At 41.6% G+C, this 26,091-nt stretch overlaps 1 protein-coding gene across 2 annotated transcripts in view; it reads left to right on the top strand.

Moving 5' to 3' along the window:
• The window catches only part of arhgap10 (Rho GTPase activating protein 10), a 188,594-nt gene extending 176,705 nt beyond the window's left edge, over positions 1-11,889 (top strand). For both annotated transcript variants that reach the window (XM_080193094.1, XM_080193101.1), the window contains 4 exons: positions 325-493; positions 6,609-6,722; positions 8,287-8,372; positions 10,843-11,889. In XM_080193094.1, the coding sequence (XP_080049220.1) occupies positions 325-493; positions 6,609-6,722; positions 8,287-8,372; positions 10,843-10,931 (458 nt within the window). In that variant the 3' untranslated portion in view covers positions 10,932-11,889. The remainder of the gene's footprint in view (positions 1-324; positions 494-6,608; positions 6,723-8,286; positions 8,373-10,842) is intronic.
• Positions 11,890-26,091: the final 14,202 nt, after the last annotated feature.

Raw genomic sequence — 26,091 nt, 5'->3', positions numbered from 1 at the left:
TAATGGCAATTTACACAGTTTTACTGAGTAGATTCTGCCAAATATTTTCTTGCACATTGTTCTCTTAATACCAATTAGATTTTGACATTGTTGTCAGTATTTTGTACTACAATTTGTATCTTAATGAAAACATTTTTTTTTATAGGATCAGGAGATCCAGATAGTAATTTGCGGCATTATTTTGAAATAGTCTATTTTTAATGCAGTTTAGTTTTTCAGAAATGTATTCCGATACCATTTTCCTACTTTTGCTGTGGTATTCAGCAGTACTTAAGCAATATTGTGTGATGTGTTGTTGCTTTCATGGAGTTATTTTCCTTTTAGCTGATAATCCTAACAGTGTCGTTGATAATACTCCAAGTGGAAGCATGGAATCCATTTCTTCCCACTCTTCGATAACTACAACATCTTCCAACTCCAACAGCCCCCCAGAACAAGCCAGGAATCGTGTCCATCCTGGCAATATAGATACCACTGATGGTGCATCTTCACCGTAAGTTTGATTCTTAATTTATTAAATGAGAACTTGTTGAAATTCTTTTCATGACTGGAACGATGCCTTTTGTACCTTCTTCTCAGATCCTAATCAACTGTTAACTTTGCAGATTTCTGTTGTGCTAGATCTGGCCCGTTGGGTCAGAGTTCTAAAATAGAGTCACGTGGATTCGAAACATTAACTCTATTTCTCTCTCTGCCAATACTGCCAGAATTGCTGAGGTTTTGCCACATATGCTGCTTTTATTTCAGATCTCCAACTGTATTTAGTTTTAAACGAGTTAAGATATTCTTTACACCACCTAACTCTTACCTTTTATGGGGGAGATTTTGTTCCTTGCATTATTCTAATAACTAAAATAGTTACCAGAACCAACGCAGGCCTCCTTTTGTAATATCAATTCTTCTTTGATTGAAATTGTAAGTTTTTTGCTGAAGTGAACTCAATATAGGGCCATGGTAAAAAAACATTCTGTTAAGAGTTGATATACTGAATTGTGTTGGATTTGTAAAATTTGTGTTTTCACCTAGAACCCAGCTCTTGCTGCAGGTACTGAAAGATTATGTCTTTATATAGTGAGTGGGTGGAATTCGTATGGTGCAAAGCTCTGAGGTCTAATGTACAGTTACCTGTACGGCAGTTAAAAATGGACAATGTTAGAAATACTCGATGGGTCAAGCAGAATCTGAGGAGAGTTAATGTTTCAGGCCAATAACCTTTCATCAGAATAGAACAAAATTTTATCAAGCTTTATAAAGTTCTAGTTAAACCATAATCAAGAGAATGACATCCATTTCTGGTCACTACACTTTAAGGATGTGAAGGTCCCTGAGAAAGGACAAAGGAGATTATCAGAATGGTTCCAGAGAAGAGGAGTTTTAGTTATGAATTACTTTGGTGTTGTTCTTGATTTGATGAAGAATATAATGGGTGCGGATAAGGTAAACAAAATTGTTCCCATTTGCTGATGAGTCTTTGTGGTACGCAATATTTGAGTTGAGCCATCTCATGTCTGTGGTGCACAGAATTGAAAGATTTTTCTCCCTTCATTTTTTTTCTGCCTGCCCCCAACAATGGGTAGATTATGGAAGGTTTAGAAGGAGAATAGATGGTGTTAATGTTTCTACATATATTTTGTGGGCTGTTTGCTGAATGACAAAAGCAGGTCACTTCCTTATCTATTGAGTTAGGGTCATGATGTGGAGGTGCCAGTGTTGGACTGGGGTGGACAAGATGAGAGATCATACGACACCAGGTTATAGTCCAATAGGTTTGTTTGAAATCATAAGCTTTCAGAGCGCTGCTCAGAGAAGTGAGTTAGGCAATTGTGAAAAGTGTATAAAACATTTAATGAAGATGGAAAAGGTAGAGAGTCTGAAAGATTTTTTGGTATAGAGCTACTGCTTTGATTTTTCACAGGGGAAAATCTTGGGGAAAACTTACCTCTATGGAATTAAAAATAGGCAATGTTAGAAATACTCAATGGGTCAGACAGAATCTGAGGAGAGTTAATGTTTCAGATCAATAATCTTTTGTCAGAACGGAACAACATTTTATCAAACTTTATAAAGTTCTAGTTAGACCATAGTTAAGAGTATGGCATCCATTTCTGGTCACTACACTTTAAGAAGGATGTGAAAGTGCCTGAGAGAGGGCAAAGGAGATGATCAGAATGGTTTCAGAGAAGAGGAGTTTTAGCTATAAGGTTAGATTGGGGTCATTCTTGATTAACGAAGAATATAATGGGTGCAGATAAGGTAAACAAAACTGTTCCCATTTGCTGATGGCACAAGGATTATGGGACATGATTTAAGGTTTTGGGCAAGAGGTAAGTGTGAGGAAGACATTTTTCACAGCAAGTGGTAATGACCTGGAACTTGCACAAACCATGATTAATTCCAAAAGGAAATAGAATGGCACTTGAATGAAACAAACATGCAAGGCTAGAGACAGAGAGCAAGTGAATGGATTATATCATGGTGAGATGGTATTGATTTAATGGGACATATGATCTGCTTCTGTGTGTAAATGACTCCATGATACTAAACTAGAAATGTAATAGATTTTGAACAAGTGAAAAAGAGGGTGGTAGGAAGAACAAAAGGGATGATCTGTGATAGGCCGGATGGTGGGAGAGATTAAATGACAGAACGTTTCATAATGCAAAAGCCAAAGATGCAGCAAGTTTTCATTTAACGTGACCCTGCTGAAGGCTGTTTAGTTTTACATTGGTGAGTTATTGGGTTCTGTGATCTTGTTGAGAGTTGTAAGATTTATTTTAGCACTTTTCCCACGTAATTTGAATGGTGCCATTTTGGAGTGGCCCCTCTCCTTGTGTTTTGATCTGCCTCACTCTCCAGCCTCCAAGTTGCGGCCTAACTGACCCCCTTCCCCTCTCGCTGAATCTCTTTGCTCCCTAATGTGCTCTCTTGCTGCTTTCCTCACCTGGAGCTGCGTTCAAGACCTGAATCTGTAGGTTGTGGAAGAGTGAGTATTGATGGTGCAGCAGTGACTGTGGAAGCTGCTCCTACCTTGGTACTCTCCTCTGGGTGACTCATAGTAAGAGTGCAGGAGAGGGAAGCAGTGAGCAAGAGCATTTAAAAGAAAAGTATGGAGTACCTAGAGAAAAAAAGCACTGGAAGCTATTTGGTGACCTGCAGATGGTGTAAGAAGTGAGCATAAATCTCCCAGAGAATATGTAGTCTAAACTGGATGACCCACCAGCTCCTGGGCCTGAATGTTTAGGATATTGGAGGCTTGGGTCTGGTAACAGATCCCCACTGACTTCCACAACCATATTACCCTCTGAGTGTTAACTGGCCTACAGCCAGACTTCTGCCCCTCCTGTAAGAGGAAGACCTGCCTTGGAAAGTTGCAGGCCATTCAGATTGGCTCGCAGCTCTCCAGTCCCTCCAGGAACAGCGCTGCAGTGGCCAAAAGGGGCACTGCATGTCACTTCCTGAGCCCAGGTCCAGGGAACCAAAGAGAAAGTGTTAGATTCCAAGCATGGAGGGTAGAGAAGGGTGTGTTGTGAGGGAGCACGATTGGGGTCACGGGGGATAGTCTTGGGGAGGGGTGGGGGAAGGAAGGTTCTGAGGTGAACGGGACTTAAGGGGAGGATGCCCCCAGTCAGAAGGAGTCCCTGCCTGTAGGGCATGTAAAATTCTAGCCATTAAGTGATTAAGGTTGCTACAGCACAATTAAAATCACCCAAAGTCCCTAGAAATGATGGGATCCAGCTGAAGCCTATAAACAGAGGAAACATGATCCTTGAGGGGCTTACAGATCTCTTTACAGCACAGAGAAAAAAGGAGTTTCTCAGGACTTAAGGAAGAGAAGTCTGACTGTTCAAAAGTGTCACCTTAGCTAACTGTTGTACAAGCGTTAAAGATTGTAAAAACAAAACACTGCAGTACACAAAAATTAAATTAAAGCAGTGATGAACTTAGCTGGCAAATATTTTCTAAGCTTTCTATCACGTACCCCCCATTTTTAAACTGTCAACGTGTAAATGTGATTTGAAAGCCCAGTTGTTGCCGGTGGAAGGTGTGACTCTGCCACCGTGAGAAATGCGACATCTGAGTAGTAAGAGGCAGGTTCTCCCTAATGATTTCAACGTCTTCTCTTGCTCCGAATTTGATTTGAATTGATTTATTGTCACATGTATTGGGTGGGATGCAGAGAAAAATATTATTTCTTGCATGCAATACAGACAAAGCATACTGTTCATAGAGTACACGGGAGAAGAAAAGGAGCGCATGAAGAGAGTACGTCCAGGGTGTGTGGGGTCCTTGACTATTCTGTTTACTTTCCTGAGGCAGCGGGAAGTGTTGATGGAATCAGTGGATGGGTGGCTAGTTTGTGTGATGGACTGGACTACGTTCACAATCCGTTGTAAAATCCTGCAAATTCACTGGCAGGATAGGCATACCAGTGTGAGTGTCCCCTCCCAGGCCAGTCTCCCCAGTACCGAGGCAATGGTCACTCGACCAGTTGCGATGTGTGGGCCACATTGTCTGTATGCCAGACACACAGCTCCCGAGTCAGTGCTCTACTCTGAGCTCTGCAATGGCAAGTGATCACTAGCAGGGCAGAGGAAAAACTACAAGGAAACTCTAAAAACCTGCCTAAATAAATGCAACATCCCCATTGACACATGGGAATTGCATCCCCTAGAACTGGAGAAGAAGCATTCGCAAAGGTGCCAGCCACCTCGAGCGTAAACAGTGGAAAGAAAGTACAGAATCCAGGAGGTCCCACCCACCTCATCAAACATCACCCTCCAAACCTGAGGCAGAGCCTGTGGCTCCAGGATTGGACTATTCAGTCACTGCAGAACCCACCTCCCCAAGAGTGGGTGCAAGCCATCCTCGACCTTGAAGGACTACCAAAGAAGAAGAAAGCTCCTCGTAGCTCCTGATCTAGGCACTGCACCATGTTCTCATTGTGACATTGCACATTACAAAAAAATGGCGAGACATTGCAGTGGCGCAACAATTGCTAAAATTAAACTGTTCATATTACAAAATATCCAGATCTGCCTGCATAGTAAGCGTTGTGTGTTTCCTTATTCAGTATCATCTGTATATCTCGTAAGGCCTCTTTTATAATTGTCAGAAGATTTTTCCACAATGTTTTAGCAGGTTTGGATGGATGAATGGGAAACCCACTGAGGAGCAGATGATGGAGAATAGGGGAAATATTGGTGTGTGAAATGTGTAACTTTGCTGCTGAAAACAAAGATAGAAGTGGATGTAGTTTCAGTTAACTGCTGGTGCTGTCATTATTGGCATTATTTGCCAGGGTCATTAATGATTAATGGAGTATTTTCCAATTTATTTCTGTGAAGTTGCCTCCAAGAAAATGATGTTCAAAGCTTTGGAAACATCTTATTTCAATTACATGTTCTTGTTACTTTGTTGATATTTCTGTTATTCAAGTTCCTGCAGCAGTGCTAATCCAGGGGAGTTTATGCACACAGCAGTCTACTTTCTATGATACTGTTCTACGGATTTTTAAGCATAAGACTGTGGAAACAACTGATCTGGGTGGCTGGTAAATAGACCAGGAGTAGTTACAATTCAGAAGGTGGTCCATGGATACTTAGAGGTCATAGCTGGAAGTGTGAAAGCATTAGATAATGAACTACCTCTGTGAGCTTCATGCTGCATACAGGAGGTCTACAGTTGTCTCAGTAAAGGGTTTAAATTATTAATACAGTTTGCCAGATCAGATGTTTTGGAGCAACTGGTAAGCAAGGAAAGGTCTTAAAGTATCCATACGCCTTTCAGATCAAAGGAAAGATTTGTGCATTGGAGCTAATTAGTTTGATTCTCAATGTGGTACATGCATGGCATGCCATGTACTGGGGATAGATTGCAGGAGGCTTTTTATAATTTAAGATTTATCTGTGTGTTTTCTCATAGAAGCGGACAGTTGGAAACTAGAAGCATCTTTGAGATGAGCAAAGAAAGAGAAGCTACCAGAGGCTGTAGGCCAGTTATAGTGGGCTACCAGAAACCAAGTGTGTTTTCTGATTTTGGAGTCACTGAGCAGAAAATCAGAGAGAACCATGCTTAAGCTGAGGTGTATATACAATCATGAGATGCTTAGAGAGAGTTGGAGGCTGCCTAGACAATAGCAGTGGAAGGATGCAAAATAATCTCACAGCTTGGAGAATAGCAGGAGCACTAAGGAGAATCAAAGTGAATTCCTATGAGCTGTGGCGCACCTTGGTTTGGTGTAGGATAAATTAAGGAATCCTTGTGATCCTGTGAAGTAAAGAGAATGGGTGGAAATAAAAGTAGAACGGGAAGTATCCTGTTGAAACTTTCAGGCTTATAGCATGTATGAAATAGCGTGTTAAATAAGTACTCTTTGTTTAACTGTTACGCAGTAAATGGTTATTTTGTTTAAGACATGAAATCACATGCAGTAATTATTTCAGTTAATAACCAGGAGTTCAAATTTCTTTATAAACATTACTATAAGAACAAATATCTGATTTAAAACCTCCAGTATATTTGTAAAAATTATAAATTAATTTTAACAATACAGCATCTGTATGCTTTGACACAATTAATCATTCACTCATTTTATTTTGTCTTCTCAGTTCATTTACATCAATGGCTTCCTGGTTCAGTTCTTCACCGACTTCACCAACATCATCTTTACCATCATTCCAGTTTCCGCCTCTGACTACCACTGGGGACAAACCTCCTAATGGGTATGGAAAACTCCCTTATTTGCTAGTATAGTATTTGACACTGGATAAAATCTTGTTTCCTTACTCATTATTGCCATTAAGAATCTGAACAGGTCTATTTGATAATCTTTTAACTAGTTTGGGTTATAAGCCAAATTCAGTACAGGACAATGGATCAAAGTATAAAGAATAAAGTTTACTTAGCTGATTGTAATACCAAGTGGAGGGGAAAGTATATTTTCACTTAGCACATAAAGTCACATTAGAAAAGCAGTTAAGTGAACACATCAAAGTCCTTAAGTTGTATTGTGAGACAACAAGCTTTGACAAAACTGTCTTTTTTTTTTCAGCACTTTCCTTAATAATGGATTTTCCCAATAATGGGTATTTGGTTAAGTAGCTAATTGCTTTCTGTATCCCACCTCTCTTAAATAAAGGTGATTTTCCAATCTTCTGGGACCTTAAAGGAACCTAAGGAATTTTGGAAGATTATAACCAAAGAATCCACTCTCTCTGCAGCTACTTGTTTTAATTTTCCCTTGTACTTTAATTTCTCCCTTTTTGTCATTTTTTAGTTACCCTTTGCTGGTTTCTAAAAGGTTTCCAATTTTCTGGCTGATCACTAATCATACGGATCATTTTATGTCTTTGTTTTTGGAATGGGCACTATCTTTAACTTCCCCAGTTAAATACAGATGGTGCATTCTTCCAGTGCAGTCTTTATTTCTGAATGGAATATATCTTTGCTGGGATATCTCCTCAGGTGATAGTTGTATTTGAAATCCCAGCATGCCTTTCTGCAGTCTCCAGATGGTAAAATCAGAAATAGTAGTGTATTAACCTCCTTGTCACTCCAGAGGCTGCAGAGTGTTTGCACTATTTTCTCTTCTGTTCTTTAAAAATCTACATTGGCTTGGTATTAGTTTTCGATTATTTATAAAATTATTGTTTGGAGACAAGTATCTAAAGGAGCAGAGCTTGCTGATCAATTCCAGAATATACACAATATACTTCAGCAGAAATGTTGTCCAGGTGAGTGGAACTTCAGTCAGCATAGCTGCCTCACAGCACCAGGGACCCAGGTTCGACACCAGCCTCGGTGTCTTCCCGTGTCTGAGTGGGTTTCCTCCGGGTGCTCCGGAATCCTCCCACAGTCCAAAGATGTGTAGGTTAGGTGGGATTGGCCATGTTAGGTTGCCCCTTAGGGTCCACAGATGTGTAGGTTAGATAGATTAACCATGGTAAATGTGCAGGGTTGTAGATATAAGGCATTGGGGGGGGCCTGGGTAAAGATACGCTCTCGGAGAGTGAGTGCAGACTTGATGGATCAAATGGCCCACTTGTGCACTGTAGAGTTTCTGTGGTTTCCGTCGTATAAATCTGGTGCCCGTAAAGTTAGATCAGTTATATAATTATATTACTTGTGTGGTAGAATTTACCAATGCTGTGAATTTTAAGTCTAGTATTCTGTCATGCTCTGAATCTATTTTAGATTATACATGCAGCAACCACATTTGTTGTTTGCTATTTAATAGTATTGTTCAAATTCTCTCTGCAGCGAAATAATGATCCTTTTATTTTTTAGAGTTGCAAAAGCAAAAGCTGTTTATTCATGTGAAGCAGAACATTACTCAGAATTATCCTTCAAAGTGGGAGCAATTTTTGAAAATGGTGAGTGTGACCAGAGATATTAGATTCTTTTCCTCTTCTGTGAAATGTATTGTACTTAATCGAAATAGTCACTCCAAAGCTATTTGATAAATTGCAAACATCCTTCACTCAGTGTAGAGTTAAGCTTATATTGATTTGTGCTGAGGAAACCACATGTTTGCATATTTGTGGAAAAGGAGACATACAGATTTGCAAGAATCTCAAAGGGAACAACAATTTACTCTGAGAAGATGCTGATTGGTTGACAAGTGGATTCTGATTGATCAAAGTGTTGATATGGAGATGCCGGCGTTGGACTGGGGTAATTACAGTAAGAAGTCTCACAACACCAGGTTAAAGTCAAACAGGTTCATTTGGTAACGAACGCCACTGGCTTTCGGAGCGCTGCTCCTTCATCAGGTGAGTGGAACTCCCCAGCAGCACTCCGAATGCTAGTGGCTTTTGCTACCAAATAAACCTGTTGGACTTTAACCTGGTGTTGTGAGACTTCTTACTGTGATCAAAGTATTGCCATGGGGAAGGAACCAGGGCACAGTTAACTACCAAGCTTTTTTTAAATTTCAACCAGGCAGGTTGACTGTGGTCTAGGCATTACCATGGGTGATGAATCAGGGAATGGCTGACTCCCAAACTTTACTGTAGTTGAAAAAGGTATAATGTCTGAACCATGCTTTTTATGTTTAGAAAAGATTGGATGCCATGTGCAAATATGTGTATCTTCTAGTATATGAAAGTGAACCACAGTGCAAGCCTGACAGATAATCTTAAATTGGTCATTGGGGTAATTCTTGACACAATCAGGATTATTTAGTAAATGTCCAGTCAGTGAATCACATCTAATGTTGGATACTTACGTTCTGAGTTTTGCAAGTATGGGCTGGTTGAGTATGGTCAGAACTCTGCCTGTTTTGATCAGCTGGAGAGATACAATCTACCACTATAAATGGTAATCTTGTAAATCTGTCCTGATGAGTGCAACATGAAGGATTTGACAGCATGTCTCTTTTTTTTCATATTCAAGTTCAATGCTACCAAGTACATACAGTATTGTGATGTTCTGGATAGGCAGTGGCACATGTTCTCTTGTTCTATGAAACTCCATGTTCTTCACATTGCACATTTTCTGACCTGGCCAGATGGTAATTGTGAGGACATATCTGACCAAAGGTTTGGGCTCCCCTTAGGTGTAGGATAAATTTGAAAGTCCTTATAGTTTTCGCAAACATGAAAGTCCTTACAGTTTTCTATCTGAAACATAGAAACCCTACAGTGCAGAAACAGGCCCTTCGGCCCATCGAGTCTGCACCAACCACAATCCCACTCAGACCCTACCCCCATATCCCTACACGTTTACCCATTAATCCCTCTAACCTACGCATCTCAGGACACTAAGGGGCAATTTTACCATGGCCAATCAACCTAACCTGCACATCTTTGGACTGCTCAAATAGCAGGCAATAGTATTGTCCTTATTACAGAATGTGCATACTTAGTACACAATTTATCCATTTGAGTCAACCTAGAGGTGATTCCATATCTGCACGGGCACAAAAAGCTCTCTTGGTTGCACTTTAAAAATTCTAATCCTTTCACACCAAGGTGATTCCAGTGAATACTAGTGAAGTTGAAATCCCCTACTATTATAATGTTATTCCTCTAGTACCCCTCTGTGATTTGCCCTCATATCTACCCCTGCATCTTCCTCTGACTGTTGGGAGACCTGTAGTATAATTCCAGCAAAGTGATCACTCCTTTTTTATTTCTAAGCTCCATCCATATGGCCTCAATTATAAAGCCTTCTATGACATCCTCCCTCATTACAGCAGTGATGGTCTCTTTTATCAGTAATGCCCCTCCTTTCTTACATTTCCCCCTCCAACTGATCACACTTAGAACATCTTTCCCTGGAATGTTGAGTTGCCAGTCCTGCTCTCCTTTCAACCAATGATTACAGTAATATGATATTTCCATTTGCTGTTCATCTGCTTCACCAGACAGGTTCCTGGCATTAAAATAGATGCAATTTAGCCTTCCAATCCTCCCATATGCTTTATCCTGCCCATGTCTTCTCTGTCGGATGGACACACCTAGTTTACCTTCTATCTTTGACTGAACCTCGCTCCCGACTGTACGTCTATTCTTGTGTCCCATCCTCCTGCCAAATTAGTTTCAAACTTCCTCAATAGCATAAGCAAAACTCCCAGCAAAAATATCGGACCTTTTTGTTGAAGTAATCTTAGCAAGTGTGCAGGGAAGAAGCTAAAGACATTGTGAAAGTTTGTTCTATCTGTTTCATTATTTGGTGCACTCTTTGGTGCATGGACTCTATTTTTGACAGTGTAAGGAGATAGATTATGTGCATGTTATGTATTGGTATAGATGCTTATTAATATAATAAAGATGTTGCTATACTAAATTGATTTTTCCACTTAAATTAAAGTGCTTATTCTTTATTTTCTCCATTCTGCAGTTCACACTTCACGGGAACCTGGTTGGCTAGAAGGAACTCTCAATGGCAAAACGGGACTTATTCCACAAAATTATGTTGAATTCCTGTAGCACTGAGCCATTGAAATGTATAAAAAGTCCTATTCATGGTATCCATGGCCATCCTTGACAAGGCAGAATTACCATTTGTTCTACTGTAACTTCATGACTGAAATTTCTGAATTGGAACTGAGGGGAATATTGATCTCTATTACTAACACATAACTAATCTCCAGTGTCTGTAAACTCGTGTGCTTTTTAAAATGAAGTATTGCCTGAAGTTCTACTGTCACTCCATCATACCACTATAATTATTACAAGCTTTTATCATAGGATCAACAGATGGGTGCAGTATTAGCATTCTTATTTGAATAATCTGAAACAAAAATTGCTAGCTTTGTGGATTTTATTTTTCTTTTGTATTTTGACTTCACAGAATGATTCTATGAATCTCCTTATCTTCACTGTGCCTTTTAAATAAATGAATAAAAAAAGAGTGGTAATTAAATATTGGGCAGGGGTTGGGGGGAGGAGGAGTTGTTTCCATACAGTTTTACTTATTCATTACTGATTATGTCAATTGATTAGATGTTTCAGTTTTAAGAAACATTAGAAATGCTCTTTTTTAAAAAAAATTGTGCACTTGTGTAACATTTGAAGTAATTTGGTGCATTTTAGCCTTCAGTACCAAAAGCGGACTCAATGACTGCGGTGTGTTTCCATTTTTAAACAATGTTAATGAATATTGCATTAGGGTTTTTATCAATATAGGAATAGTTTGGAAAGTCCATTCAATTTTTAAGCAGATACTTTGCAAACTCCTCAGTTGCTATATATTTGTATTCATTTTAACTATACAAAAATGTGTTATTTCTAGTTTAATGATTTATTGTTCTTATGAAGACTCTCACAACTTTAATAGTAACGTGCACACAAATGTGGTCAACTGTGTCACAAATCTAAAGCCTTCAAATATCTGCGGAACATGTTTCTGTAACTACATCAGAAAATAAAGTCACTGTCAGTAATAGTTTCAAGATATTATTAATTTGACTGAAGCTTATGATTCTTAACATTTAACTTGATGTTATGTATTCACTGAAATGTTCTAGTTAAATTATTTCAAAATTAATTTTGTTTTTAACTGTAATTAAATTGTGTCATTTCCAGTTTGATGTAATTTAAATAATTAATTTTAAAAGTCACATGTTCTAATGCTCACTTCTTGCATTTCTTAATTCTGCAAATCATTGAAATAATGGGTGCAATCATTTGCCTCATTATCCACCAAGAGTGTTGGCCACCTGATTTGGTATAAAATTTCAATAATATGTTAAGAACAAAGAAAATTACAGCAAGGCAAATGTAAAGTCATCTCAGCCATCGTGCCATTTCCCTTAACTGCTCATGGGTTGAGAAAAGGAAAATGAACTCTGACCCCTGCTCCTAATAGCTTTCATATGGAGTTCGGCTAGGATAAGATCAAATAGAACCATAAGTTATCTTTCTGCAGTAGGTGCTCAAGTGAAGAATGATCACTTAAAAAAGCTTTCAAAGGCCGACAAGCATCTACTAAACCATAACAGCCCAGAGAGAAAACAGTATGGGTGGAGAGGAGATGAATTTGCCTAGTTGGCAAGTTATCGATTATTTTATAATCCATATCACTCCTGGTAAAGTTCACACAAACGTGGCTGGGACGAAGCAAAATATGATGAAGCAGCCTGCAATACAGAGGAGGACATAGACTGTCTTTTCAGTTGGTTTAAAATACAATTAAAAATAATTTGTACGTTGTAAATAAAGAGATATGCACTTAGTAGGTGGCATTGAAGAATCTGAAGGAGAGCTGAAATCAATCTGGAAGTGATAAGAGATTCTACATTGTGGCCTCTGCAAAGCCAATATAAACAAGGTAAGTGGGACATTGAGCATTGTTGTTATTCCTGAAGTTTCAGGTCCAACAAAATAATAAGTTGTATTCTACAGTGTGGTTAGTACAGGAAATTCTCCCTGGACACTTCATCAAAGCGCAATTAATCGAAAATTGATGGTGACCCAAAGATGGAAATATTAGGTTAGATTGAAATCTTCTGAAAGAAATAGGTTTTAAAGAGGATCTCTAAAGGATAAGAGGTCGAGAGGAGAATTTGGGGGAGAGGATTCCAGAACTTGGGACCTGGACTGCAAAACACACCATTGTGCCAGAGCTGTATTGGGTTGTAATTGGACAACATCTTGAAGACATTGCCTTGGTAATTATACCTGAGCAAAATAAACTCTGGTGTAGACCTGAAGGACGCCCTCATTAGTGAGTTCACATAACTTACTGACATACGAAATTTCTTTGAAATGTACTCCAGTACCTGACCAAGCTTGCAACAAGCACAGGCTCTTTTCATCAAAGTTGTTCCATGCAATTCATCTGTTAAAATCACCCAACATTTCTTAGCCAGTCAAATAATTCAGAGGAATATGGCAATATTTTTATAACAAATACCCTCCTCACTATAATTTATGCTTTGCAGCATGACTAGCAGCAAATTCAGAGCTTTAACTTATTTATTATTAATATAAAGAACGTTATGGTTCTCCAATTTTCTTGTGCTCAGCATATTATCAAATGCCAACTGAAATTTAAATACGCTGAAAAACCTTCACCAATGAACTTAATACTTTCCTAAATAATGTCAGTGGATTTCTGTTGCATAAGTTATTGCTTTTAAATCTATATAATGGAATTCCTTTGTGTTCTATAGATAGATATTAGCGTACTGGAATTGCCACAACTCTCCCAAAAACTGTCATAGTACTGGCACTAGTAGCAATAACCAGATGGGATTCAACCACTCATTGGTTGAAAAATAAACCCGACAGAAATCATGCCAGCAAACCCAGCTTCTCAAAAATCAGGATGTCATTTATAAAGGATACCTTGATCTCAGAGTCCTTTTCCCCACACTGATGGACATTGCAACCCCCTGCAGAGAGGGGGAGTACCACCAAACTTTCACCATGGAGGGAAATTCATCACACCACTAAATGTTTGGGTCACTGGCCCACACAGGCATGAGGGTGACCCAACCTCCACAACCCCCTCACATCTGCCCCCCCAACTCCCCCAGTCAGAAGCTTTAACTCCCTGGCAAGGGCGACACTCTGAAATGTGAGCAGCAAAGGTCCCATCCCTTTCAGCATCCCCAGCCCCCACCACCTTTGACAGTGCTGCTCTGATACTACTTCCTGCTACTTTGGCAATGACACTGCCAGGGTGGCATTGGCAGCAGATAGAGCCAAGGTGCTGTCCAGGCATGTACCTGACTACCTGGAGGCTACAAAGATTGGCTGGTTAACAGGAAGCAGAGAGTTGGCATAAATGGGTCTTTTTCAGATGGAAAGATGTAATGAGCAGTGTGCCATAGGGATTAGTGCTGGGACCTCCACTGCTTACAATTTATATAAATGACTAAGGGTTGGCCCATTTAATGAAAGGGATTAAAGGAATGGTTGCCAAATTTGCTGATCACATGAAGATAGGTAGGAAAGTAAGATGTGAAGAGGATTAATGGATGCTACAAAGGGATATAGATAGTTACATGAGTGGGCAAAGGTTTGGCAAATGAAGTATAATGTGGGAAAATGTGGAATTGTCCATTTGGCAAGAATCGTAGAATCCTATAGTGCAGAAAGAGGCCATTCGGTGCATCAAATCTGCATTGACCACAATTCCACCCAGGCCTTAGTCCTGTAACCCCACACCTTTACCCTGCTATCCCCCTGACACTAAGGGGCAATTTAGCATGGGCAATTTAGCATAGCCAATCCACCTAACCCACACACCTTTGGACTGTAGGGGGAAACTGGAGCACCCGGAGGAAACCCACACAGACACAGGAGAATGTGCAAACTCCACACACTGACCTGAGGCCAGAATTGAACCCAGATCCCTGGTGTGCTGAGGTAGCACTGTGTCACCATGCCATCCAATTTATAGTAAACATCAGGAAATTTCTTTAAAGATATAAGCTTCCCTCTTGTTGAACCATTCTATACTAAGCCACCCAAGATGAAATAACTTGGTCTTGATCCTGGTCCTATCCCCAGTCTGTGCTGGCAACTAAGATACTAAGACTGCCCTTCATCTCCCTCCTTAGTCCAAGAATGTTAACAGTGTGGGCTCCCTCTCCTGATCAGTAGCTAACATGAATAGTGCCATCAGATCTCCAACACTCCAGGTAGTCAGGGTTAACAACTTGTCCAAAAGGCCCAACATTCCTACAGTGCAGCATCCAAGTGTCAACTCAGTTGCAACCTTCTGTCCCAAGTGGGACTTGAAGACACAATCCACTATTCAAAGTGGAGACTAATTGAGTTAGTTATTAAAAAGCCAAATCTCATTCCATTATTCGTCAAATACAAATACACACCCCAGGGTCACGTCAAGGACAGGAACGGGGAATGGTCTTCATACCTCTAATCTTCAATATATGATGATGTTCTCCTCCCTATTTGGTTACGTTGGCCCAGATTAAGGTTTACCATCTCTACACTTCTGCCCAGACAGTAATTCTAACTAACAACGGGGTAGCAATAACCATTGCCCTTTCAGGCTTCTAGTTCCTAATCCTCCTCAGTCTTAGAGCTAGAGAATCCCTACAGTGCAGGAAGAGGTTATTTGGCCCCTCAAGTCTGCACCGAATCTCCAAAGAGCATCCCACCTAGACCTGCCCATCCCTGTAACTCTGCATTTAGCATTGCCGATCCACCTAATCTGCACATCTGTCACCTGTGGGACAAAACCAGAGCACCCAGAGGAAAGCCACACAGACAAGGGAGAACATGCAAACTCCAAACAGCCAGTCACCCAAGGCTAGAATTGAATCTAAGTCCTTGGTGCTGTGAAGCAGCAATACTAACCATTCTGCCAAGAGCAGGAAGGCTTTCCTAGAATTGTGTTAGTCCACATCTAGAGTACTGTGTAGAGTTCTCGTCACTGCGTTACAAGAAGGATGTGATCAGACTGAGGCGAGTGGAGATTTACCAGGCTATCTCTGGGAAACTGGATAATGCTGAGATTAAAAAGGACTAAAGAATGCATTTTGATTGAAAAATTCAGTGAGAAGCAGTCAGCAACTTTGAAAGAAGAACTGCTCAAAGTGTCTGAAGTGTTCGAGAGGAAGAATATGAAGCAGCAACTGTCAAATTTATTTTCAAAATAGATCTATGTGTTAATAAACAGCAATCACCAGTACATCACTCCTTCAGAGTCAAAATACAATCCAATATATGGGAAAAGCTACGCTTATAATCTAAATGGTGAACTTGCAGAGCTGTGAGATTCAGAGGGATCTGGGCGTCCTCATGCATGAGTCACAAAAGGCTAACATGCAGGTATAGTAATTAAATAGGAAAGCCAGCAGAATGTTCTTGCCTATTGTGAGGGGAATGATTACGAAAGTAGGGAAGTTATGCTTCTGTTACACAGGGCATTATTGAGACCACATTTGGGTGCTGTGATTATTTAAGGAAGGATATTGGAAGACGTTCAGAGGAGGTTTACCAGATTGGTACCTGGAATGGAAGGGTTGCCTATGAGAAAAATTCGGTCAAGCTAGGTCTGTATCTGCTAAGTAAGAGGTGACTAGATTGAAACATGTAAGATCCTGAGGGGTCTTGACAGGGTGGATGTGGACAGGATGTTTCCAGTTAGGGAAAATCTAGAACTAGATTTTCACTGTTTAAGGGGTCACTCATTTAAAACAGAGATAACATGAAATTCTTTCACTCAGAGGGTTATGAGTCTTTGGAACTCTCTTCCTGGAAAGGTTGCGGAAGCAGACTTATTGAATATTTTTAAGGCAAAGGTAGCTAGATTCTTGGTCAGCAAGGGAGAGAAAGGTTATCAGGTGTAAGTGGGATACAGATTTGAGGTTACTTCCAGATCACTCATGATCTTATTAAATGGCAGAGCAGGTTCAAGGGGCTGAATGGCCTACCCCTGCTCATTGGTGATATGTTTATATCTTCTACTGTACTACTCAAAATCAAGATGGAGAAGGTGAAGAAGTCCATGGCCTGCCATCTTGGCTCATCTGGTCCTGGTCCACGCTTGTATACGTGTGCCCTCGCACCCAGGTCACCTGTAACCTCCTGAATGTATTTGTGTATGGCCCACTGGGAGATGCCACACAGGTTGCCTGTGCTGCCCCAGGATGAGCCACTCATGTAAAAATTCAGATGGGCTGTTAGTTTAAGGGTCACAGACACAGGGTGTCCTCCCATTCCATGTGGTGTCAACTGGAAGAGGTGGTTCACCATTCCCAGGACAGATGGAACTTTCTATGGTACTGAATCTCAAGACATTTGAAGGTACAATGACCAACATCAAAATGAACTGTATCTACCAGTATCTATGCATCTGCAGTGCTGCTCCCGGAATAGAGACAGGCCCAGTCTCTTCTTCCTCCACAGGGTGCTGGTCCTAGCCAGGTTCCATGTTTCTACTGCTGCTCTATGACAATAAGTAGGATAACCAACTTGACAGGCTCCATGATCCTCCAGACTATGCACTGTAAAGAAGAGGAAACCATAGTGAGCTCCAAGGGTTCATAAGTGAGTCCAACCCTCATCCCTTGATTCATCTTGAACTACCACTCAATGGCAGCACACTCAGTAGGTGCCTCAACTCCAATCCCTCACATTCTCGGACGCTACAGCTGCATTTCCACATTGGTCCCTGTCAACTCCAGCAGGATGCAGTGGGTAGACCACCAGGGTCCCAGTGGCAACAAATGCTCACATTCCCCCAGCCTCCAATCCTCCCAAAGAAACTTGGCATCACATTAGCGGGTAGTCGCATGCCCGCACGTGACCAGTTTGCATTTTGATGGGGGGGCTGTGCCGATGCAACCTGTCATGACCTCCAGTGGGTTGTATGACAAATGACATCAGTATCACGCCATGCATGGGGAGGCACATCCGTGTTATCTGTGTGATGTTGCAGCCTTCCTGGGAATGTCAGCACAATGCCTGGGACATTAGTTTGCAAAGAGTTAAAAGGTGATCTCCACTAAACAGCAGTGCTTTTTGGCTGCACATCATTTAATGACATAATCACCAGTGAGAGGAGGCTGGGGTGGCTGCTCAGACAAGTGTGGCGGACGAGGCAGACAAGATTCATGAGGTCAGCAGTTAACATGTCCGGTGCATTCCCAGAAGGCACCCTGTTTCTCCCAGGTCACAAGAGGTGCAGATTTGCACAGCCTTCCATGAGCCTTTGAATTCTACCATTACACGCAAACACCCCTGACAATCGGTTTGGGACTGCTGAGCGGCTTCTCCCCTTTGTCCTCACATCACTGCCTGAATGTGGGTTCCAGTCATACTGCAGCCATCCTTCAGGCCACATGAGGGAACGCACAGCCCATTCCTGAATCCCCCCCAACTCTGCCAGACAGCCCGGCCTCTCATGGGAACCCCACCCTTATAATTCAGTCGCTCCAGTGCTGAGCCTCTTATTTTCAAGTCCTCACACCTTCTTACCAGCTCCCATTAAGGAAGGGTAATTCCTCAGATATGACATGGATAAAAACCCAGGAAGGAGGACAGGGGGAGCACTGCTCATATATCAAATTCCCAAACGTACTCACCTGAATCTCTGTCTCATTCAGGCTGAAGTCTCCCTCACTGATTGTGTGCCTCTTAAACTATCCTCTCTTACTTCACTGACATCTTTTCTCATTGCATTGTCATCCAACCGTTACAATCTGCACCACTTCTTGTACCTTCTGTATCCTCAATGATCACTGGTTTTCCATTTACTACACTGTTTTTCTGGAGATTTAAGCTACAATGGGGTCTAGGTAAAGTCAGCGCAGAAGACTGATGTCAAGGAGCAAATGGAAAAGTGTTGTGATTGGGTCAGTGACATAGAGGGTCACTGTTTCTTTTCCGCTATGTACAGGAGAATTATGACCATAATCATTTGGATTAGAAGAATAAAGAGAAGAAAGCAAACTCATCAGAAAGTTTTTTTGAAGTAAAGTGAAATGCATGTTTTACTCATGTGCAAATTGTCTTCCCTTCAACCAAGGAGACTATAGTATCAGCGTCATATTGAACAATACTGAGGTGAACATTAGTGGTAATTGTGGGAAAGAATGGGTTTGATCAGGATGGCAATGATTTCTAACCAAACCTCACCTTTCACACTGTGGCCAGAATTTTACTGGCACGTCTGCCCCAATCCTGGGGGCAGGCGAGGCTCGGTGAACGGCAACCTCCGTTGACCTCAGGAAGGATTGTACAAACCTCAGGGGGGCATGCCATTAACAGTCCGTTCATTGTCTGTTCAGCTTTCCCGTGGCTGTATTTTAGTTTAAAAATCTTCAATTTGTTTCTCTGAAGGAGCAAGGATCCCGAGTGTTTAGACTTTGGGGTGAACAAGCTCGCGGTTCTCAACACCAGTTAGTGGGACATGGGCGTCACTGGCTAGGCCAGCATTTATTGCCCAGCCTTTGTTGCCCTTGAGAAGGTGGTGGTGAGCTGCCTTCTTGAAACACTGCAGTCAATGTGCTGTGGGTTGACCCACAATGCCGTAACGGAGGGAATTCCAGGATTTTGACCCATCATGGGATAATGAAAGATGCATTTAATCCCCAATTAATAGAGATATTTATCTCACCAATACGGACAAACATGTGAAGATGGGTGGGGGAATGGGGAGAACGTACCTGAGACCCTCTGATTTGTTTCTTGCACTGATTCAGATTGAGAATGTTGGAGACTGAAGATTGGATCAACTCGAATTTGACGTTTTGCCTACAACAAACCAGGTTATGTCCTCCACTAAATTAACAAGCAGGCAAGTACAGTTTAGTGAAGTAAAAAGGGAAAACCTTAAAAAAACAGAATAGTTAGAATGCAATGTTTCAGAAAAGCTGAGGACTAGATTTTACCATTTTGATTCTAAGTGCTGGGCAGACTTGAACCTGAGAGTGTTTCAGATCCAACTTTTAGATCTGTTCTCAGGCACCCCCATACACACTCTGCCTGATTTAAAAAAAGTAGCGATTCTGAATCGCGCTGCAGAAGCCTGTGGGCAGAGCTTAACGTGTCCGAAACCCTGCAGCTCCAACCGGAGCCTTCAACTGCGCACGCACAAAAAAAAAATTGAAAAACACTCCACTGCTGCATCGCTCCTGACCCATCTGACCCGCTTCCCTCCCCCGCACCAGACAGCCATTTGACCAGTTGCCCTCCTCCTCCACCAGAGAGATATCTAACCCATCTTCCTCCCCCCACCAGAGAGCCACCTGACCCACCTCCCTCCATCCCACCTCCCCCACCCCCCACCGCCGCCACCACCACCGATCTGAAGCAGAGATGGGATTGGGGGTTATAGACAGGTCTATGGATTGGTAGGTATTGATGTGATCGGCGCAACTTGTGGGCCGAAGGGCCTGTTTGTGCTGTAGTGTTCTACGTTCTATGTTCTATGTTAAATGCATGCATTTAATACTACTCACCTCACGCCCAACTTCACCAAGTTCGCAACTTGATGGTAAAATTGGCCCCTAGTATTTTTATTATATCCAATCAAAAGCCAAATTTGTTCAATCAAAGTCCTTATAAGACAGAGATTACAGATCCAAGTTGATAAGGCCCCACTTTTTCCGCTTTGGGCTCAAACAACAAGATCCAAGCTGATAGGCATGATGTGGAGTTATCGGCGTTCAACACGGTAAGTAGTCTCACTGCAACAGATTAAAAAGTCCAGTAGGGTTATTTGGTAGCACGTGCTTTCAGAGTGCTGCCCCTTCATATGGTGAACGGAGAGCTTGTTTCACAAACAGGGCATTGATAGACACAAACTCAATTACAAGACAATGGTTGGAATGCAATCTTTACAGGTACAGACAATGTGAGTGGAGAGAGGGTTAAGCACAGGTTAAAGAGATGTGTATTGTCTCCAGACAGGACAGTTAGTGAGATTTTGCCAGCCCAGACAAGTCGTAAGAGTTACAGATAGTGTGACGTGAACCCAAGATCCCGGTTGAGGCTGTCCTCATGCGTGCGGAACTTGGCTATCAGTCTCTGCTCAGCGACTCTGTGCTGTCGTGTGTCGTGAAGGCCGCCTTGGAGAACGCTTACCCGAAGATCAGAGGCTGAATGCCCGTGACTGCTGAAGTGTTCCCCAATAGGAAGGGAACAGTCCTACCTGGTGATTGTCGAGCGGTGTCCATTCATCAGTTATCGTAGTGTCTGCATGGTCTCCCCAATGTACCATGCATCAGGACATCCTTTCCTGCAGCGTATCAGGTAAATAATGTTAGCTGAGTTATGAGAGTACGTACCGTGTACCTGGTGGATGGTGATCTCATGTGAGAAGATGGCATCCATGTCAATGATCTGGCACGTCTTGCAGAGGTTGCTGTGGCAGGGTTGTGTGGTATTGTGGTCACTGTTCTCCTGAAGGCTGGGTAGTTTGCTGCGAACAATGGTCTGTTTGAGGTTGTGCGGTTGTTTGAAGGCAAGAAGTGGGGGTGTGGGGATGGTCCTGGCGAGATGTTCGTCTTCATCAATGACATGTTGAAGCCTCTGGAGAAGATGTCTTAGCTTCTCTGCTCGGGGAAGTACTGGATGACGAAGGGTACTCTGTCCACTGTATCCTGTGTTTGTCTTCTGAGGAGATCGGTGTGGTTTTTCGCTGTGGCATGTTGGAACTGTCGATCGATGAGTCGAGCGTCATATCCTGTTCTTATGAGGGCATCTTTCAGCATCTGGAGGTGTCTGTCACGATCCTCCTCATCTTAGCAGATCCTGTGTATACGGAGGGCTTGTCCATAGGGGATGGCTTCTTTAATGTGTTTAGGGTGGAAGCTGGAGAAGTGGAGGATTGTGAGATTGTCTGTGGGCTTGCGGTACAGTGAGGTGCTGAGGTGACCGTCCTTAATGGAGATGCATGTATCCAAGAATGCAACCGATTCCGGAGAATAGTCCATGGTGATTCTGATGGTGGGGCGGAACTTGTTGATGTCATCATATAGTTGTTTCAGTGATTGTTCACCATGAGTCCAAAGGAAAAAGATGTTATCAATATATCTAGTGTATAATGTCGGTTGAAGGTCTTGTGTGGTGAAGAAGTATATCTGACCGTACAACCTCAAACAGACCATTGTATGCAGCAAATTACCCAGCCCTCAGGAGAACAGCAATCATGACAACACACGACCCTGCCACAGCAACCTCTGCAAGACATGCCGGATCATCGACACGGATGCCATCATCTCACATGAGAACACCGTCCACCAAGTACACGGCCAATTTTATCTACCTGATACAAAAAGGAAAGGATGTCCCGAGGCATGGTACATTGGGGAGACCAGGCAGATACTGTAACAATGAATGAATGGACACCACTCAACAGTCATCGGGCAGGAGCAATCCCTTCCCATTGGGGAGCTCTTCAGCAGTCAAGAGCATTCAGCCTCTGATTTCTGGGTAAGTGACCTTCATGACACACAATGCAAAATTGCTGAGCAGAGGTTGATAGCCAAGTTTCACACTCATGAGGATGGCCTTAACCTGGATCTTGGGTTCATCTCACACTGTTTGTAACCCCCACGACTTGCCTGGACTTGCAAAATCTCACTTACTGTCCTGTCTGGAGACAATTCACATCTCTTTAACCTGTGCTTAACCCTCTCTCCACTCACATGGTCTGTACCTGTAAAGACTTGATTACCTGTAAAGACTTGCATTCCAACCATTATCTTGTAATTGAGTTTGTGTCTATAAATGTCCTGTTTGTGAACCTAACTCTTCAGTCGCCTGACGAAGGGGCAATGTCCCAAGCTGATAGGAGCAGACATTACACTCCCTCCAGTCTTGATCTGAGCTTTTTCTTAGTCAAGAGGCCTCAATTGCATTTTAAAAAATTGCTTCAAATGAAGACTCAGTGTATCCTCATTGACTTCTATAAAAACGGATACTGCACAGATAAACCTAGTGATCTTGAAGGATACAAACACACAAGAACTAGTGCGGTAAATTGCACAAGACTGGGTGAGGTGAAGTTCTGATGCAAACTCTCTCTCTAATGTCTAACTCAGCTCGGATGAATAATGAACATGACTAATGTCTGGTGTAAGCAAGCAGACTGAAAAATAAATCCATTTCAATGTACTTCTCTCGATGATTAAAATAGTAGGGTGTTGCTAGTTAAACAAATAGAATAACCGCTGGGAATTGCTGTTGCTAACTTCTATATAATGGCTATTAGTTTAATTTTGAATTGTTTGAAGTGCTCTCTGAGTTAGTATCGGCAAGGCTAACTGCTGCTAACAGAAACGTGGAATTAATTTCAAATTAAACTAAACTGAAAAAGCAGTGCTAATTAAAATAGTTAATTAGAGAGCTTGTCGTACAATCGCAAATAACCATTTTTGAAATGGATGATCTTCACCTGTCCTTTATGATGTTGTTATTCAGATAATTGATCAATTAAAAATGTTAAGAAGGAAGGTAAACAATTGATCCTTTATGTCATAATAATTCCTTTGGTTTAGATGTGTGATGTTACTCGTGTGACAACAAAACAACTGACTCTGATTTTTGTTCTCTAAAAGCTGTGCGCTAGATTTTGTTTTCAAGCCGCCCTTTAATCTTTATTGATAATTGGCATTGCTCTTGTGTAATAGGGAGCTCCCACTCTCAGTCAGATATACATACATCTTGTGGAGACATAGCAATCAGTAAAGTATCAGCAAACATACTTGCCCGAAATTGAGGAACAACTTCTTTTGGTATGGTGTCATCACAGCAGAAACTCAGCACCAGATACTTCACAGAGTCAGAATTAAAACATTGATGCCAAAACAAAGAACTTTTATTAGGAAGGGTGACCAAATGGCTGGTCAAACAAGTGGATTTTATAGAGGAGATGGAGGCGGAAAGGCTTGGGAGAAGTTCCAGAGAGTGTGGCCTGGGCAACTGAAGTCATGGCTGAAAGTGGTGGAGTGAAAGAAGGGATTCATTGAAGACCCAAACAAAGAAATAGTATGTTCATAGAATCATAGCATCACTACAATATGGAAGGAGGCCATTCAGCCCATCAAGCCTTTGCTGACCCCAATCCCACCTAGGCCCTATCCCCATAATCCCACACATTTACCCTGCTAATCCCTTGTCACTAGGGTCAATTTAGCATTGCCAATCCATCTAACCCACACATCTTCGGATTATGGGAGGAAACCGGAGCACCTGGAGGAAGCCCATGCAAACACAGAGAGAATGTGTAAACCCCACACAGACAGTGACCTGAGGCCAGAATTGAAGCCTGGTGGTGTGAGGCAGCAGTGCTAACCACTGTGCCACCGTGCTGCCCATGTGCCGCATGTTCTGGAGAATGGAGGACTACAAAGATGGGGACAGGGAAAGCAAAGCCACAAAAATGTTTAAATCAAGGATAAGAATTTTAAATATGAGAGGTTGGTTTCTAGTCCATCATTATAGATCAGCAAAGACAAGGATAATGGGCAAACAGATCTTCCTGTTAAGTGCAAAGTTTCAGATGAAAGGTGGCGATGAGATGCAGGACGGAATGTAATTGGAAAAGTTACATCTTGGAATTTCCAAGGCATTGAGTTTCAACAACAGACAGGGATAGAGACTGAGGTAGATTATAGTCTGGAGATTGTATAAATGGTCTTTGATATGGAGAGGATAGTGGGTCAGAAGCTCAGCTTGTGTTTAGTAGAACACCCAGGTTGTGAATGGTCTGGTTCAAATTTGGGGTAGAATTAATAAGAAGGACTAAGAAATTAAGAAACAACTTCCCTGCTTCTATCTTACCTATTCCCTTCATAATTTTATATGCTTCTATAAGATCCCCCTCAACTTAGCGAATCTCCTCTGCACCCTGACCAGTGCCAGTATATCCTCTCCCAAGTAAAGAGATCAAAACTGTACACAGTACTCCAGGTATGGCCTCACCAGCACCTTATACAACTGCAACATAACCTCATTGTTTTTAAACTCCATCCCTTTAGCAATGAAAGACAACATTCCATTTGCCTTCTTAATTACCTGCTGCACCTACGTAAGAGGAATTTTCTCAGGTTTCCCCTGAGGTGCTCTGTACTTGTTGAACTTCACTCAACTAATACATGGACTGTGAAAGAAAGTATATAGTTAAAGAACGAAGAAGAATTTATTTGCTAGTGCATGCATTGGGGAGAGAGAAAGTCAATGAGGGTTGAGTGTTCTCTCTGAGCTAATATTGCAAGGTAAAATTATTATATTATTCTGAACATTTCAATATCCTGCCTAGTCTCATCAATCAGACTGGAGGGTCCAATCAACAACAAACAACATTATTACCTTAGGTAATAACATTCCACCTGTCAACAGGAATAGGAGATTATTAGCTCACTGCCCATGTAGGTTCCTTCCTCTTTACCCAGGAAACCTAACCCATGTCATTACCAGTGTCCAAGGCCATTGTTAACATCCATGACTTTTAGTTGGTGAAAGGAGTCACTCTTTCACTGGAACCACGGCCTCCTTTATCAGCTTGAGAGGATGCTCCAGCTTTGCTACCAATGAACGAATTTACTCCCTTAAATAGCAGGCCTATGATTTAAACATGTTTTCATGTATCCAAGACCAGATAACCGAAGCTACTTTTTGTGCTCCATTGTATTAAAAGAATTTGGCTTGTCTACTACTGTTTCCCATCATGCTGCATTCAGAATGAAGTTGGCCAAGGCACACAATACATATATATTGAAAATACAGTTTAAGCTTCTAATCTTGGTTAATTTGTGGTTATACAGTTTATAATAACTTTGCAGCTTATAATACCTTTGCATATTTTGTTCCAGGCACATTGTGAATTCTTACTATATGTATAAGACACTTCATAATTATCTTAACCTAGTTTACTTATTAGTAAAACTAAAATGAAGAGCCTCATACTAAGAATTCCGTACTGCCCCCCCCTCCCTCCCCTCAATCAACCTGCAAACCAACTTTTTGTGATTCATGCTCAAGGACACCCAGGTCCCTCTGCATGCTGCAATTTTTTACCATTTAAATAACAGTCCATTTTGCTGTTATTCCTACCAAAATGGATGACCTCACATTTACATTAATCAGTTTGGTTGGAGCTGAGAGACAAAGGGTCTAAATGACCCTTCTCCAGAACTGAAGAAAGGCAGAAATGTAAATA

The sequence above is a fragment of the Carcharhinus amblyrhynchos genome, chromosome 1 (assembly GCF_965287045.1).
Source record: "Carcharhinus amblyrhynchos chromosome 1, sCarAmb.v2.hapA, whole genome shotgun sequence".
Lineage (NCBI taxonomy): Eukaryota > Metazoa > Chordata > Chondrichthyes > Carcharhiniformes > Carcharhinidae > Carcharhinus > Carcharhinus amblyrhynchos.
This window is presented reverse-complemented; position numbering and strand designations above follow the sequence as displayed.